The sequence below is a fragment of the Spermophilus citellus genome, assembly GCF_964194105.1.
Source record: "Spermophilus citellus genome assembly, chromosome: 3".
In the NCBI taxonomy this organism is placed as follows: Eukaryota; Metazoa; Chordata; class Mammalia; order Rodentia; family Sciuridae; genus Spermophilus; species Spermophilus citellus.
The window spans coordinates 154,403,372-154,421,996 of NC_138184.1; the positions used below are offsets into that span (position 1 = coordinate 154,403,372).

General features: G+C 34.5%; 1 protein-coding gene across 2 annotated transcripts in view; it reads right to left on the minus strand.

Moving 5' to 3' along the window:
• Positions 1–18,625, minus strand: part of BZW2 (basic leucine zipper and W2 domains 2) — a 56,720-nt gene that overhangs the window by 19,452 nt on the left and 18,643 nt on the right. For both annotated transcript variants that reach the window (XM_081284447.1, XM_081284446.1), the window contains exons 2-5: positions 18,029–18,093; positions 11,274–11,450; positions 6,525–6,628; positions 3,482–3,547 (exon numbers count right to left, since the gene is read on the minus strand). In XM_081284447.1, coding sequence (XP_081140573.1) covers positions 3,482–3,547; positions 6,525–6,628; positions 11,274–11,450; positions 18,029–18,086 — 405 coding nt within the window. In that variant the 5' untranslated portion in view covers positions 18,087–18,093. The remainder of the gene's footprint in view (positions 1–3,481; positions 3,548–6,524; positions 6,629–11,273; positions 11,451–18,028; positions 18,094–18,625) is intronic.

Below are 18,625 nucleotides of genomic sequence, written 5' to 3' on the forward strand. Positions count from 1 at the left end.
GTGTTAGTGAGGAAATACTGGAGTTTATCAGGTCAAAGTTCTAAACAGAACTGACATGGGCTGGAAAGAGCAATTTGAGGGGGCAAGGATATTGAGTCCCAGAAGGGTCCAAGCTCTAATTCTCTTGCCCTAAGAATAGTGAAACTGAATAAAAGTTGACTCTAGAAAGTTTGAATGAAATACAAAAGAGAAGGGATTATAACCCCACGTCCCATTTTGAGTTTTAAGAGTAGTCAGCCTGGTGAGAAGCCCTCCTTTTCTCTAATACTTCTCTGCTTTGTGCTTTGAATATGCCCCAACATTTTTTCCATCATCTCATCACTTCTCCAGCACAGCACTGAGATTCTCCAGGGGCAACTATCACTTGCTGATTCTCCAACACTTAGCACCAGTGAAAAGTCACTGGCACCAATATGTACCAAGTGCACATGTACTTAAGACTCACTTCTTCCCTGGCTGACAGAACAACAGTAACTGACTTTCCCCAACAGTTGGAGGATTAGTATATATTGCAGGGAGCTATGTAACTATCCAAATAGTAACATTGTGAAAAAGGAACAGTTCTAGAGTGAAATCAGTCCATTTGAGTTTCAGTCTATACCCTTTCAATTCTCAACAAACAGAAGTCAATATCTAAGTGCCGGAAGAAAAGATTAACTTTAAACAGAGACATGAGGTGGGAGGGAAAGGGAGAGAAAAGGGAAATTGCATGGAAATGGAGGGAGACCCTCATTGCTATACAAAATTACATATAAGAGGTTGTGAGGGGAATGGGAAAATAAACAAGGAGAGAAATGAACTACAGTAGATGGGGTAGAGAGAGAAGTTGGGAGGGGAGGGGAGGGGGGATAGTAGGGGATAGGAAAGGTAGCAGAATACAACAATTACTAATAGGGCATTATGCAAAATTGTGGATGTGTAACCGATGTGATTCTGCAATCTGCATTTGGGGTAAAATTGGGGGTTCATAACCCACTTCAATCTAATGTATGAAATATGATATGTCAAGAGCTTTGTAATGTTGTGAACAACCAATAAAAAATTAAAAAAAAAAAAATCTAAGTGCCAGGAGAGACAAAATGAGAATTTCAAAGATTAAAGCTCCCAAAACACCAGGAAAGGAGTAGTGGGAAAGAACTAACAAAAATAAGAACTTCCAAAATAAATTTAAGCACATTAGTATACTCATTCATTTAAAAATATATTTAATCATAAATCCTTGGAAATAAATAATCACATTGCTTAACTGTATAGGTCAACATTACAATTATGTTTTATAACAGTTGGCTTAAAAACAAATACTACAAAAATAGAGTACTTATTATTTTCAGAGCAGCTAGCAGTGTAGTGGACAATTTTCTTTCTCATTTAATTTTTTTCATATTAAAAATTAATATATACTTTTGAAAATTATCAAACAATTTAGAAGACTATAAAGATGTGAAAAATACCCTCTAACTCTACTCTTAGAAATAACATAAACAGTTTGATGTATCTTTCCAGATATTTAAAAAATTTTGTTCTTTTTAGTTATACATGACAATAGAGTATTTCAATGCATTTATGTATGTCTACATTCTAATAATCACTCATGTACACACACATAGTTTCTATAGTATGGAAAGGTGAAAACTCCCTGAGTGAACTAGAAATGTTCCAATGGCTTGATGTATATCTATGCCTCAAGCACTGATAGAGTTTGTAAGTAGTTTGAGCATCCCCCAAGGACTCAGGTGCTGAAATTTAATTCCCATTGTGAGGTATTAAGAGGGCGGAAACTTAATCCGACTATGGAGTGTAGAGATGGGGTTTAGGGAGGTGATTAGGATTAGCTAAGGTCAGTAGGGCAGAGTCCCGGTGATTGAATCCCGGTGGCTTCATAAGATAGGAAGAAACCAGGAGACAGACACACACACACACACACACACACACACCCCAACTCTTGCCATGTGATCCCCTGCACCATCTGGGAGCCCTGACAGCAAGACCATCATCATCAGATGGAGTGCCTGCCCGCAGACCTCCAGAACCATGAATTGAAATAAACTTTTCCTTACAAATCACCCAATCTGTGTTATTGTCAGCAAGAAATGGACTAATACAAATAGCCACCATCCTTAGCAATTACAGAAATGACATCTAAGAAACAAAAAAACTAACTTGGCCAAGGTAAAAATGTCACTAAATGGTTGTTCTCTTTTCACTTAATTTATGGTGGATGTTTCCCCTTAATCAATGAATACAGCTATGCCTCAGTCTTTACAAGACTGCATGGTACTCCAATGTGTAGATAGGCTGAATCGAGACTTCACCAGTGAACTTCCAATGTTGTTATGAACATCTTTATACATTTAGCTTTAGATATCCATGCTGGAGAATTCTTATAAATGGAAGGAGACTCATGGATTGTTATTTTTTCACATGATTTTACTAACAAAACTTCCTCAATATTACCCATGGGACAACTTTGAACAGGGGTAGAGTAAATAGAAAAGAAATAAATGTTATGGTAACTTTTTTTTACATGTGGTTACTTTGTTTAGGCAGATATATAAACTTTGAAACAATGACCCAGCAACATACAAAGTTGCAATTTAATACATTGAGTGCTGAATGTAAATATAAAGGAATTACAAATTAGAAGAGGAAACATGTTGCAATTACTAAAAACCTCAACTTTTCAAAAAAAAAGTGCTACTGTTGATTTGGCATCTTATTAGAAGCCAATGACTATTTTAATCACCTTATATTATCTCATTTATTCCCACAACACAGGTATAAGGAATATCCTCATATTATAGCCATTCAATGAAGAGAAAAAGCACTGAATTTATACCTATAAAAAAAGATGTGATTTTACCCCCTTTGCTGCACTGCATTTTCAAAAATTAAAGAATTTTACTGAGTGTTAGTAGCTGTTGCTACACTCTTACACAGGCCTTAAGCAATTAATCACCTTATCTTGAGTCTTGCCTTGATAAATAGTTATGTACTACATAACATTCTGCTCAATAATGGACTGCAAATAAGATGGTGGTCTCAGGAGATTATAACAGCCTAAGTATGTAGTAAGCTGTACCATCTGGGTTAATGAAAGTACATTTTATGATGTTTGCATAACACAAAATCAGCTAATGATACATTTCTCAGAATAGATCCACTTCGTTAAGTAACAAATGATTGCATTTATTTTTCTTGTGCATCATTTAAAGCTTTGTGACATAAGAAATCACAATCTGTAAAACTATTTGTACTGAACAAAGCAGTGTTCTAAATATCAATCAAGAAAGCCTAGGATAATCACATACTGCTTCCTTTAGCTATAAGCTAATGATTTGTCATACTGAATCATTTATTCAGCAAGTGGTTGTTAAAACTCATCAAACCCACAGCACTTTAGGGCTACCATGGTGTGTGTAAATTTTTTGTTCTTCTCCATTCCATCACTTTAAATAGGTAGGCATTATATTGGATTTGTTACCTTTTTCATTTCATCTTCAAATGCCTTTTCCAAATACTTATATCTCCTGATGAGTTTATTGAAGACCTGCACATAAAACAGAACCATTAAATAGTAAACAATTTTTTTAAAAAGTGTAGAAACTCACCAAAACTACCCCATAGACTAATCATTATCATCATCATCATCATCAAATAATAGTGGTTAAACATGCTCATGCATGATATGAGAACTACAAATGCATTATAATGACCTAAGGGAAAAGAGGATCAAAATGCACATGCAGGATAAAATAGATCTACTCAAGAGCAGAACAGGTAGAGAAACCAAAATTAATGTTGATGAAAATGAAATGAATGTGTGTGTGTGTGTGTGTGTGTGTGTGTGTGTGTGTGTGTGTGTATTGCTGGGGATTGAACCCAGGGCCTTGTACATGTGAATCAAGCACTCTACCAACTGAGCTATATTCCCAGCCCATGAGTAGAGGTTTTCATCTTTGGGAGGCAGTGATTGAGAAGAGCTGAAAGAAGGGGTCAGAGGTACCAACCCTTAGATAATGACATGCTGAGGGGGAAAACAGAGCCCAGGGCAGATCGCTCTCCAGATGGACAACAAAACATGTTTATAGACAAGCAAAAAAAAAAAAAAAAAAAAAAAAAGTTATAATTTACTGGCAGTAAAGGATTATTGGTTCCTACAATCCAGTTAGAATTCTGAAACAAGGTTTGCAACTATATCAGTCAGATTCTAAACTGTTTTATCACTGAAAATGTTTTTATTTAAAGAGGGATCTTGTAAATATTCTTAATCTTTAAAAACTGTGGAAATGTTTTCTGAATCTATTTCCTTTCTCTTATACCTGCATGGCCTACTCTTACAACTTTTGCTACACTTATTAATATAGTTAAGATGGAGTTCAAGAGTGAAAATTATGGTTGTCCTTTATGGGCTAAAGACTAGTGACCCCACAGGGAATTGATGATATCAGTAAGAAAAAAAAAAAGAAATAAATTGTATCAAAGCCCTACAAAATTTGATTTCCAACTTCTACTAGTGCTCACATATTTCTTAACATGATTATTAATATGAAAAATAATTTCCTTTAAGAATGATACTCTATATTTGCATAGGTAAATGTCTACACAAAAAAGCAAGATACTTTTTATCATTAAAAACAAAACAAAACAAAAAAGCATTCTCCAATGAGTTAACAGCTTAAAAGACTAAGCTCCACTCAGATATTCTCCTCCATTTAATTTCTCTCAGCTTGAGCCTTCCATTGACCAGTCTGGTCAATCTGTAAATACATAATAATTTAAAAACTCAAATGAAAAGTGAAAGGGTGTTTCTTCAAATATCCATACTCCACATGCAAAATAAAATCCTTAGCAAAAAGAAACCATCTTCTGTATATATAATGAAGAGACTAAACTCATTGTCTTTTTATGTTTTGGGGAATGGCTATACTAAATTTTCTTCTAGGTTTTATCTTTCCAGTCAGACTTATAATGAATAATGCAACTTTTATTTGCATTAATTTGAACCTGAAAAAATTTTATGGAGAAGCTAAGAGGCATTTATCATGTCTTGGCAGAGCTGAAAACAACTACTAAGTATCAAAGAAATACGCACTTAGAAACTGTGATCCATTGTGAACTGCCCTTATTCAGATGAGTGGGACATTTAGAAGAACCAGCTTTTGAATTGAGTATATTTACTTCAGGATACACCTTCTAAAGACATTTACAATCATTACACAGCAGAATAACAGATTTTTAGAGGACAGATTAGAGTCTGACCCATTCAATGCTGTCTGTTCAATTCTTTGCTCTATTTAAAAAATATTTCCTTTGTTTTTATGGGTTGTACATTTTTAAAATATAAAAAGTGAAAATATATCTTTGCTAAAATAGTGGTGGTTAAAATAATTTCACAAAATTTAAATTATTAATGGCCACATATCCCAAATCACTTGGCTAAGCATGCCTTTTCCACTTTAATAACTGGAGTAAAGGCATATTCTCTAACATCTTAAGTTTGACCACTTAGCCACGGTTAATTCCCATGGCTTTTTCCATCTTGTATACTGAAATTGTATAACTAGAGGTCTTGTTGCCCTGGGACTTGTCCTAAGAGCTTAGCTGGAATCAACAACTGCCTTTTAAGAAGGATCAGTAATAGAATCCAAAAGTATGCCAGCCCTAAGCTAGACAGCGGTAATGCACATACGTTTAGCTTTATAAGGTAATAGCTAATAGGTTGGTACTTTTTACAGCCCTGCCACTTCCTGACCTTACTAGAACTAATGATTTCTTAATTTTTTACCAAGCTAATGCATGCAAAATGATATCTCATGGTTAATGAAAACGTCTACGTACCAATGAGTTTGGACATGCTTTCATATATTTTAGGGAAATTGTGATTCCTTTCCTTTGAAATACCAGTATGTATCTTTTCCTAATTGGTTACTTATCTTTTCTTTCTGATTTGCAGTTCTTAATCCAGATATGAATCTTTTATTGGTTTTACGCACTACAAGTATCTTCTTACCTCTTTCTAGTGGCTACATAGTATTTTATTAATGTGAATTACCAAATTTTATTTGCATAGTCCCCTATTGACTTTTATGTTGTTTTCATCCTTTGATTTTACAATAAGCAATACTATGTGACCGCCAACAAGTCATTTCACACAGTGCAAGCAGAGTTGCAAGACAAAGAACCAGAAGTGAAACTGCTGGGTCAGAGGAAATATGAAGTTTTAGTTTTGTAAGATAGTGCAAAATGGTTTTCCCCAAAGATAGGACCAATTTTCATTCCCATCAGCAATGGCTGTGGGCATCTGGTTTGCCATGTCTCTTAAAGGTGAAAGGTAAACAAAATGGTATCTTATTGTACTTTTACTGCCTATTGTGTTATGATGAATGCAATTGGGTATTATTTCATGTTTAAAAGTTATCTAGCATCCCTATTTTGAAAAGTGGGCTATAGAGTTTTGTTTTCCTCAATGCTGTTCAAATGCTTCTCTTCTAACACAATGACAACCTTTCAAGGCCAGGTTCTACCTGAGCATAGTTTCGGATGGTTTCATGATCTTCATTTGCTGAAAACACACAGTGGTTGGTCATCTTAGTCTTGTCACCATCATCTATGCGTGTTCCTCCAGGGGCTGAAAAGAGAAAAGCAACTACAGTCAGGACAAGAGCACCCACAGAACATATCAATTCCTGCATATCAAGGAAAACAATGAAAGGAGATATAAAATGTGAGGCACATAAAATTTCATAGATAATGTGCATGTGTAAATATATACATGTTACTAGAATTTTATGTTTCCAATATAATACAAATCAGTTGTTTCATTTCATATGCCAACCATTGTATATAACATTGTTCATATCCATGCCTTTACTAGAGCCTATTGCTAAAAATCTGGTTCTTTCCAAAGTATATCTTTAACCATGGAAGTTAAGGAATAATCTTTATTCAGTGATTTTGATTTTAGCATTCTCAGTACAACTCCTGATATTTTCCACATTAGGACTCGGTTCTCTTTCCAGGCTTGACAATATTTTTCTGGATTCTAGTTCACCCAAGCATGGGACTGACCAGATCTGACTCTTACAGATCTTGTTGGCTTCCACTTGGGTAGTTCTTAAACTTTTCTCTCCTCCACTAATCCAGTCATCCACGCCTGGTTGAACAGAATGATGCCCTGCCATATCTTTTTTTCCTGGTATACTAAATGCACTCGAACAAAAGAATGCCTTTCTTTTCTATAATTCAACTTTCCATATTCACACGTTCTTACTCTAACTTTTAATGATGGCCATTACACGGATTGATTGGTCAGGACAGAATGAGAACATTAGGTATTTTTGTTTTCTGATTCTTTTTCCTGGTAATTAGAGTAGGCAGTATAAATCGGCCAAGTTAGAATGATATCTTTCATATACTTGATAAGTATTTGTAGATATGGACTCATATCAGCTACTGTGATAGGCACCAACAATGTGTGATAGGCACCAGCTTTGTGATCAAAGCTGAAAGATCAATGTTGTTTACTCATCAGCCACTCCTTTTGTGTATTTTACTGCATATCTGCCTTGATTTAACTTGTGATTTCAGATCTATGGACGAAAAAGGCCACACATAGTGACATTTGTTAGAAAACATAGGCAAATAAAAATTCAATAGTTACTTTCTTTTGCTTATTGCCTCCTTCATGTGCTTCCGACTCCAGCAAATAGTCTTATAAGAAAATTAGTTTTAGAAGAGTCAGTTCCTTCAGAAGTCCATTTTCACTCAATTAATTTATGTACAATATTTAATTAGCTCTTTTTAATGAACACAACCACCTAGAACAAAATTTTATTAAGATGATAATCTTCAAAACACTCTGGACTAATTATTCCTGATAAAAGTTATATAGCTGAAAAGTTTGACTTTAAAAACAATTGTCTTAAAAAGTAAAAGTTTTAAATTCATTATATTTCTTTTCAATTTTTTTGTAGTTATAGATGAACTGCATCCTTTTATTTTTTTATTTTTATGTGGTGCTGAGGATGGAACCAATCCTCACATGTGAGGCAAGTGCTCTGCTACTGAGCTACAGACCCAGCCCGAAAATTCATTATTTTACACAATACTTGTTACACATTAATAATATTGCCACAACATGCATTTAAATTTTTTTTCCTGATGTTGGAATCAGGTATTAAATTACCATTTCTGAAGTTTTTTGAGGTCCTGCTATTTTTCTCAACATAGAAGTAAAAGAAAAGTAGACTACATCTTGTAGCTATTAAGGCAAGGGTAAAACTGAAAGAACAATATCGTTCAAGAATAATAGAAGATAAATTTTTTGTGAGTGTGAAGAAAATTCCTATATATGTGATAATTAAACGAGGTATTTATATTAAAAGCATGCAGATGGCTGACTTCATTAATCATACCATAAATCTGGATTTAGTAGGCATGTGGGATTGTACAGGCTGTGCTAAGTAAGTGGAACCAAACATTTTCCCCCAACCTCCTTCATGGATGTATGAACATAGGCCAAAGGAGTGAGACCTGGACTTCAGAGATTAATCTGCTGCTTGTGGCAAACAAACTTTGAAATAATTAATGCAAAGTATACAGATAACTTAATGTAAGGAGTGTGGTTAACTAGAAGCAGAAATTATGTAACTACTGATATTCAGAGAGGTTGGAGGGTCCAGGTAGTCTCAAGAAAGAAAATAAAATCAGCTGGGCACAGTGGTGCATGTATATAATCCCAGTGACTTGGAAGGTTGGTGCCGGAGGACAAGTTCGAGGCCAGCCTCAGCAACTTAGCAAGGTCCTGTCTCAAAAAAGGAAAAAAAAAAAAAAAGGGGGTGGGGTGGGGTGGGGCTGGGAATGAGTCTCAGTGGCAAAGCACCTCTGAGTTCAATTCCCAGAACCAATAAATAAATAAATAAAAATAAAAACAACAACAACAAAAAGCAAAAAAGCAAATCTCAAAAATGACAGAAAGATCAACAATGCAGCCTGGAGGTCACTCAGAGCTGAAAACACTACATATAACTTTTTATACCCTGACTTGGATTATCTACAGTGGCAATGAGCAATCTGCATAAACAGTAACAACAACAAAATCTATATGATTGATTAATGCAATCATGTGGAACTTTGGTAAGAACCTGCTGAAGATTATTTTTGCATGGAGTTACCAGTGTATTCATAAAATATTTCATAATAAATGCAATAACTACAGCCAATAATCATATTAGAAAATCTTTGATTTTGCTAACAATTATAAATTGTGAAATATTTGTCATTTAACTGATTAATGACGATCTAAAAAGGCTGACAAATCTCAGTTATCTAACACTGTTGAAAAGGCATATAGGTAAGTATTTATGATTTTTGACAAAATATTAACTAGAGCATTCATTTTGATGGCTAATTTTCTCTCTCACATAGGGAAATACAAATAGATACAAATATTTCCACCCTTTAATCCATTAATCCTTTGCTATGTAAATAAAGATATAATTACATAATAGCACAAAGATGTGTACACAGACACTGATACCATTGTTGTTTACAATGTTGAAAACTGTAAACAATATTCTTTAATATCAGTTTGGCTTTTAACACTCATGGGTGTGAAAGGCAATAATATATTGCTGAGTAAATGTAAATTCCCATGTATACCCTCACATTCTGAGTATCACTGCATTCTCAAAAGTTTATGAGGTAAAGAGATTCTAGAAGAAAATTAAGCAAAATATAAACAATGATCATTTTGGGGTATTGGGAGTGGAACACAATGTATACAGTTTTATACTTGAATTTGAATTATCTAAAGTGATAATGAGTAATCTATGTAAACAGTAAGAACAATAAAACTGATTTAGTATGTGTTGAAAATCAGCAATGCAGGATAATAAGGGCCTGGTAATAAATGAGACCAAGCACCAAAACAAGTATTTGTAATAAGAACTTAGAATAGGCTCCACCTCAAAGTGGGGGAATTGACACACCTTGTCTTTAAGTCAAAGCAAGTTGGCTTTCTCAGTGAGAGGCCCAGATGGCATTTAGGGCAGGGCAATTTTTCATTGTGTTGAAATATCTTTGTATAGCAGAATCGGAAGCATATCTGTCCCAACCCCAACTCTTTAATCAAAATACTTCCATACATTTGCAAATGTCCCCTAAATAATTGAAAACTGACCACAGGTAGTAATTTATGACTACTATATAAACTAATTACAACAACCAAGACCTAAGAATGACCTTGACAGGAAAAAAACAAAACAAAACAACAAAAAAAAAAACAAGTGGTTAGGATACCTACGTAAGCTTTTTGGTCAGCTGTGTAACACAGGATACAAATAGTATCCTGAAGCCTTTCCCTCAATTGCTCTGTTAGAAACAGCTTTTAGTGTGTGTGTGTGTGTGTGAATGCTTTTTTTTTTGTTTTTTGTTTTTTTAAACACCAGTCTTTAACAATTTTCAACGTTCTATCTTTAATCCTAGTTATGTAGAGTATTCACAATTAAAAGGAAAATTAGGTAAGCTTAAGGCAGTCATGACTGTGCACAGCTATAATCCTCCCTACTCTGGAAGGTTATAAGTTCAAGACCAGGTTGGGCAATTTAGTGAGACCCTGTCTGAAAATAAATAAGGGCTGGGAATGTAGCTCAGTTGTAGAGCACTTGCCTTAAACATGTGCAAGGCCCTGGCTTCAATCCCCAGTACTGCAAAACAATAAAAAGAAACTAGGCTTAAACTGTTTTTCTTGGATATTTTATTACTTATGGATGAAATGGCATTAACTAAACCTTGAAAAATTGTTTTTAAATTTGTTGACAGTTAACACTTCAATGTACTAAATAAAGGGATGATGTTCAAAAGAAAAGCTGCCATATGATAAACATGTGGTCTCATAAGTATACAAGAAGGATCCAGATGACATACACAAAACTACACTCTTCTGTAGAAATTATCCTTCAGGGCCTCTACATAAACATTGAAGGATTAGGGACATATGGGACAGTTGGCTTTTAGTGAAAGAAAAGTAGCTGACAGTTGTAATGTCAAGAAAAAAATTTCAGTTCTATGCATTTATTAGCGAGTTATCATTTCAAACCCACATTAATATCATTCCAAATTGTCATTTAGGTAAAAAACTGTAGACTCTTATTTGCATTTTAAAAATGAATTCTAATAAATGCAAGCTTATAGGATTTTACAAAGAAATATTAAAATAGAATTAAAACATATATACATATATTATAAAAAAGATGCTATAACACATGGCTTACCAAGCATACTGCCTGCCACCAGGATATCAAAGAGTGTGTCTGCATAGCGACGATAATCTAATCTTGAGCCAGTCGAGTCCAGAAATTTGGCTACAGCTTCAAGGTCATCACCAGCTTCATTAAGCCCCTGGACAAGTGTATCCCTGAAGACCGTGGGTTCGAATTTCTCTTTTTCATCTAAAATTGAAAATCCATAAAATTATTCCTTTATATATACACATTATATTCCCCAAGGTGTTTTACACATATTCTCTTTGTCCATTATTCTTTATTTAGTGTGATTATTTAGAAATTAAAGGGCAATTTAAGTTTTTCTATTAGAATCCCATGTTCTTAAACCCCTTGTTTAAACATTTACTCAAGCAAATAATGCATTTCTGTTCAAAGGGGCCACAAGAATATTTCAATTATCTAATATATAATAAAATTAATGATTGTTCATTTGTCATTTGTAGGCTAAACTGATAAAATCTATTAACTTTAATCAGAGGAAAAAAATAAAGAGTGTAACAACTGCAACTTAAATTGCTGTTTCACCTTAGACCAAGAAAGAAAATGATCCAGAGAAACACCAAAGAATTTATAAGAATAAAAATAAAAAGCAAAGATTGAGAAGGAAGAAATGAATAGGAATATCTCCTTTATAAGACAAATTACTCTAGAATACTTAATTCTTCAATAAATGTTATAAGCTATAGATGTATAATACTGCCTCAGAGCAGAGGGTTTAAACTTTTTGGTCTCTTCACCCCTTGATAGTCTTAAACAGCACTGAGAATTAAAAAGAGCTTTCTGTTCATGGAGGTTATATATGTGGATACTTATTTTACTAGAAAACAAGAATGGTATTGTTTTACCCTCTTGCAAATCCTTTTAACACCTGATTAATAGTAGATGGACGCATGCTTACACCCACTGAGTTCAATCTACTACAACATTACATACTGTATAGACTCTATAAACTCCACTGCAAACTCAGAGAACATCAAAAGAGTTTAGTATCTCAGTATTGTAATTAACAGTTCTGATTTGTAGATCCTCTGAAAGGACTTTAGAAGATTTAAAGGAATATAGATATTGTATAGTTTTTTTATTCTGAGCAAACATTGAGAAGAAAAATCTAAAACAACCACAAAGGCTTGTATTTACAGGCATAAATGAACTGCTGCAGGGAACGAGGTGGGTGAGCACAGAGAATCTGTCAGGAAGGGAAAGAATTGGCAGGAGTTTTGGTCTAGACACTAAAGATACTTCTTGTGGAAGGTGGATTTTAAGTCAGATGGAGGAGGAGACAAACTAGAGATGGAAGGGGAGGGAATAATACTATAAAAATTTACAAGTAAAAATGAGTTCTTAGAAATAAAAAAAATAACAAAAAGTGAAAAACTCAATGGAAGAATTGAAAGAGAAAGCTTAGAATATCTGTCAGAAAACTGGGGAATGATATTGGCTAAATTATATTGCTATATTGTGTGCATGCATGAATATATAATGATGAATCCCACCATTATGTACAATTATAATGTAACAATAAAATATCGGGGGAAAAAAGAAACAACATATATATAACAGAGGCCTAGAAAATAGAAGAGAAAAATGTTAAGAGCAGATCAGTCAAATATTCACATAAGTATGGTGAAAAGATAGAATAAAAAAACTGTAATGGAAGTTATTTTAAGAAAGCGTCACAGATTTGAAGAATGCAAGTTTCCATATAAAGGGCTTTTTAAGTGTCCAGCACAGTGATTGAAAGGGGATCCTTTCATTATCACGAATTTACAGAATACTGGGAACAGAGCAACCATCAGGAGATTCTGGGGAAAACAAAACAACAACAACAAGCCACGCAGAAAGCAATAAGAAATAGAGTGACAAGAACTACTCAACAATTCATGACATATCAGAAAGCAGAAGAAACTTGTTCAAAAGTCTGAAGAAAAAGAGCTTCCAACCTAGAATTGTAGTGTTTAGCTAATTGTAGTGTTTAGCTACTAATCAAGAGTGAGAGCAAAGTAAATGTATAGTGAAACATTCAAGCTTCCAAAATAGAGAACGACTAGGGAATAAGTTGTGAAAAACAAATAGTACTGTTGAGGATAATGGTGAAAGGACATTTCAAACACATCAAGCCAACAGCTCCACAGCTGACCTAGAGTTTATCAATGTGATATGACATACAAATCCCTCCACTAGCCTCTCATTGTTAGAATACTGAAGTGTCTTGTAAGAAGAGATTTACACAACAGGAAAGGTGAAGGCTGCCTAGTTTTCATTTTTGTTTTTCTTTTACAGTGTATGGGGGGTGGAATCCAGGAATTAACATATGCTCTGTATATGATATACCACTGAGCTACACTCCCAGCTAAAGGCTGACTACTTTTAATTATTTAATTCAGAAAAAAATATGTTAAAAAATAATCAAATAACAGTTGAGCTGTGAACAGCATGCACAAAGTCATAATACTATGAATCCTAAACACAGTCTAACTGAAATTATGATAAAGAGGTATGAGCTGGGTGTGGACAGTGAGAAAGCAGAATCCTCAAATTCTTTAGTAGGAAGTGCATATTTAACACCTCCAACAGAAAAATCAAGAAATAGCTATAAAGAATGCTGTTTGATTACATGAATGTAAATATCAAAAGTAGCAGTTAAAAAGGTTCAAAGAGTTCCCCTGGAGAAGAGCAGGCCCTGCTGTTGTTAGAACTTGTCTTGCAGAACCGTTTGACTATTTAAATGATGTGCTTGCATAATTTTAATAAAATTAAAACTACATGTAAAAACCAAACTGTCTGGTTTGCATAGACTGACTACTATGTGTAACAGAAGGATGGGTTATCAGTGGTTAACAAAACTTACATCAGCATTAGAGCCAGAGAAGAATGGCATTCGCAGTACCAGTTGGAGCCACAGGGTGTGAGATGCCATAAAGACATACACGAACAGAACAATATTCATCACACATGAGATAAAAAGTCCTTTTGATGCCATAAGCAAAACATCATGCAGCCAAGAACACAAATGTTGACAGCAGAAAAAAATAAAATAAAATTGGGTTCCTGTGTTGGACAGTGGTGATACATAAGAGGTCTAGAGAAACATTTTTTTAAAAATATTTATTGTTTAGTTGTAGTTGGACACAATACCTTTATTTTATTTATTTATTTTTATGTGGTGCTGAGGATCAAACCCAGGGCCTCACACGTACTAGGCGAGTGCTCTGATGCTGAGCCACAACCCCAGCCTCTAGAAAAACACATTATGTAGAGCTGGAAGAGAGGAAAACTGTATCTCTAAGCAAGAGAAACCCATTAGCAAGCAAATAAAACTTCACTTCTTATTCAGGATCTAACTAAAAAGCAATTCTCTTTCCTCTTAGGAGAAAGATGTTTTCTTTCCTATATTATGAGAATACTGGAAGTGAAAAGACCACAGCCTGTTGATTAAGTCTTGTGGCCAGCTTCCAAAATGAACTGAGGCCATCCCCACAATGACACAACATGTTTGGATGTTGACTCAGGTGGTAGATCAGATTTTGATGGTTTGAAAATTACAAATTGAGGCATATTGGGTAATATATGTTGGTAAATAAGGAAAAACTTAGGCTAGGCTAAGAATCCATGTGGAAGAACTTGTTTTGAATTTAAGAGACAACTTAAAAACTTGTGTTTATAAAAAGGCCATAATCGTCCCATTCTAATTTTCCAAAAGAATTGCCAAGGAAGAAAAATAAAAGGAAGATAATATATCATGGCCAAGGACATTCCAACAGTGAGCAATAATGCATTCAGTCAAAATGACTATTTATAGCTTGGAAACCTTAAAAACTTAGGATGGCATGATGGGACTAATAATTCTTTTGCGCACTCCCCCAAAATCTCTCACCTACTAAGATAGTCTCTATCAAGAGAGACAGAAACTCCTATAGAAGAAAATGACAAGAACACTAATGGAAGTTTGGGGGAAACAAGACAACATTTTACCCAAAGATTTCCTTTCATCTGAAACAACAGGATATTGTGTAGTTTTTATTTCATTTGAGGACAAACTAGCAGCAACACTTTAAAAATCCTAACAAAAATATATCATTGCCTCTTTTGGTTTCCATTTGGCAGTTTGAACCTTTTCTGAAGTAGGAAGTATATAATTAGGGTCTCAAATTTATACTGTGTTGCTGAATCACAAATATGACACCGAGGAGTTAGTCATAATGGCCCTTTCGCTGACAGAAAAACAGGCCTATTCCTGATGCTCAGATATGCCTGTAAGTTTTCTGACTGTATTACTTATTATAAGAGCTACAGTAACTGGTTAATAAAGCATTTGTCTAACCTGTTAATGAAGTGATTAATAATACAACCTACATCTTTCCCAAAAGTCACTGAAGCATAGTAAATGAGTAAAAAAAAAAAAACACGTATTTTCTAATTATATACAAATATTTCAAGATTTATAGGTATACTCGATTAGTTATTAATACACTTATCATAAATCTATTTTTTTTTGGCAGTGCTGGGGATCAAACCCAGGACCCCACATTAATGCTAGACAACTGCTCTGCTACTATGTTAAACCCCAGTCCTGTAAATCTAATTGTGATTGAAACCCAGTAGCACAAAGCTGAAGTCTGAGGGACAAGCCTGAGAACATTGTCACTTGGATGCCTGCATTTGTTCCTCTTTTTTTCTTCTCTTAATTTCACCAATTTTATCTAGTTTCTACAAGATCCTACAAGTCATAGTAGAAAATATAAATTTGGAGAACATATGATATGATGTATTTCATAGAAGAGGGTGTAAATGGGTCCTGTGTGATGTATTCTACCATATAGTTTATATTTGCATTAGGCAACAATTCTTTTTTTTTAAACTTGGCATGCAAGAGCATTATCTTTGTTAGGAACTAGTTTCAAGGTAATGATAAACCTTTGAAAGAGAGACTATCAAATGTCCTTGAGATAGCCCTTGTAGTTTCCCCCATTCACCCCTATGAAACTACTAACCATTTATATGAAGTCAATCCCATGATAAAGGCAAAGAAAAGCCAAAGCACAATAAATTATCAGGAGGCAATTTAGTATGAAGAGCAGAAAATGAGGTTGACACAATTTTATTTTTCCCAGTCAGCAGTTTGGCACAAAATGGCTCAAGTGTTGTTTAAATCCTCAACAGACCTGAGTTATATAAGTCCAGATCAACTGAGAAATAATATATATCTCTCAGTATCTCTCCCTGAGTACTCTTGCTGCATAATCTTGACCACCCGATGAAATAGAGGCAAACCTGTTCAGAATTAGAGAAAACCTTTGTGGCTCCAAGCTGCAAGATGACGGCAAGGGCCAGCTTACTGATGGAGTCAGGGCTGCAGTTGTGCAATAGTTCTCGGGCTTTCCTGGCTCTAGAGCTCAGTTACAGTGAATCAGGGTCACGCTTATCACGCAGCTTGAGCTGGAGATCCAGGTCTGAGATTTGCACATACCCTCAGCAGGCGGGCAACAGCAAACCTCTCTGTGCCTCACAGTTGGGCTTAGATTAACTGGTGTCACATTACTGGGCCCCACAAAACCTTCGCTGTAATAAGGTTTCTAAACTATATCGCTCATGACTGTTAAATTCCTTTTGAAATCATTTGCATCTTTTTTTTTTTTTTAAAGAACTGTTTAAATAAGGAGACAATAAACGCATGCTGGTCAGCACCTCATGTTTGTTATTTGCTTCCAAATTCCCCAGTGGGAAATGCAGTGAGGGTAAGACATTAGATGAAAAATAAATGCAGGTGCCACAGCCTATACCTGTACTTATTCAGCTTATGGGACAAGCCAGGAATCAAAATAAAAATAGGAAGAGGAAAGTGGAAAACAGAAATACTGTATGCTGCAGGTACTGCTTAGCACTAACAAACTCTAAGGGCACACAGTGGGTCATCAATGAAACAATTCAGCACTCAGAGATCACTGAGTGGGACTATATTTCAAGGCTGTTTATCTTTATACAGGATACTTCCTTAAATACTTCTCAGCTGTCCCTCTCAATATTAGTTAGCTTAATAATTCACCTTGTGTTTCCTCTTTGAGTTTCAGTTCAACTGTCTTTATATTCAAGGACATAATTGCATAAAACTTACTAAATGCAATATATATATAACATAATTGTATAAACCCATGTATTTGTATAAAATATAACTGTAAAATAACAATTCATGTAACTGTGCAACTGACAATGTAAAATCATGTTAAAATACTCTTTACACAAGAAGAGCAGTAAGATGAATAGCAGATAAAAAAAGAAATTTTCTGTCATTGTCAAACTGTATCTATTACTTTTCTACTCACAATAAAAGAGATTTGAAAATACTATGAATTTAGAGGAATTTAGGACAGTAGATCTAATTTGACTTCCTAAATTCTGAGAAAGCAAAAAACTTAACATCTCTTTCTGTAACTCACTTTTCTCTCGGTATTACCTTTGCTATCAATATTTTCTCAAAACAACAAAACAAACAAAACCCAAATACAAATGCTGATGTTAAAAACAGTCAAGTACATAAACTTCCCTCAAGCTAAATAACTTGTCCAACAAACATCTAGGAAACTGGTAGTTATATAGCTTGACTGCAGAACTTCAGATTGTACATTTAGAGCACATAAGTGGAATTTGTGAGATTAAGTGGAAGCACAAAACATTGAATTCTTCTCCAATCTGATAGTTTGATTAGAACTTTAAACACACACACAAACACAACAAGGCCTACCTACCCCTTTTCCGAGTTTTGAACCGCTGGCCTGTTAGCACTGGCTTCTGATGCTTATTCATAAAATTTCTGAAAAACAAAATAAAGGTTATATATTTTAAATAAGCAGTTCACACATATTTTTATATATGGCTAATGAACATGTTCCATGTCAATCAAAAAATGAACATCTTTCTAAAATAATTGGATTAGGCAAAATTTTAATGTTTACCAATACCAGCTGTTTTCAAAGGACACAGGGAAAACAACACATGTCAACTTTGGCAAAGGTTAGACTCAATACCATACTTTTAAGGAGCATACAGTGAGTTATCTATAAATATTACATGTATATAACCTATGGTCCACCAATTCCTTTCCTAGGAATTTATCCTACAGCTATACCACACAAGAATGTCAACATATGTGTGTATGTGTAAAAGTATTTAGTTGTGGTATTGCTGGATTCATTGGGGGGAGGGGGTGTCAAATGACCATAAATATGAAGTCTGATTAGGCAAGACCTAAGTTAGCCACTGCATGAAACATTAGGCAGCTTTACAAAAGAATACATTTGATTTCTAGCCCTGGCTGTGTCTCTGATTACATATGTATGTTAAAT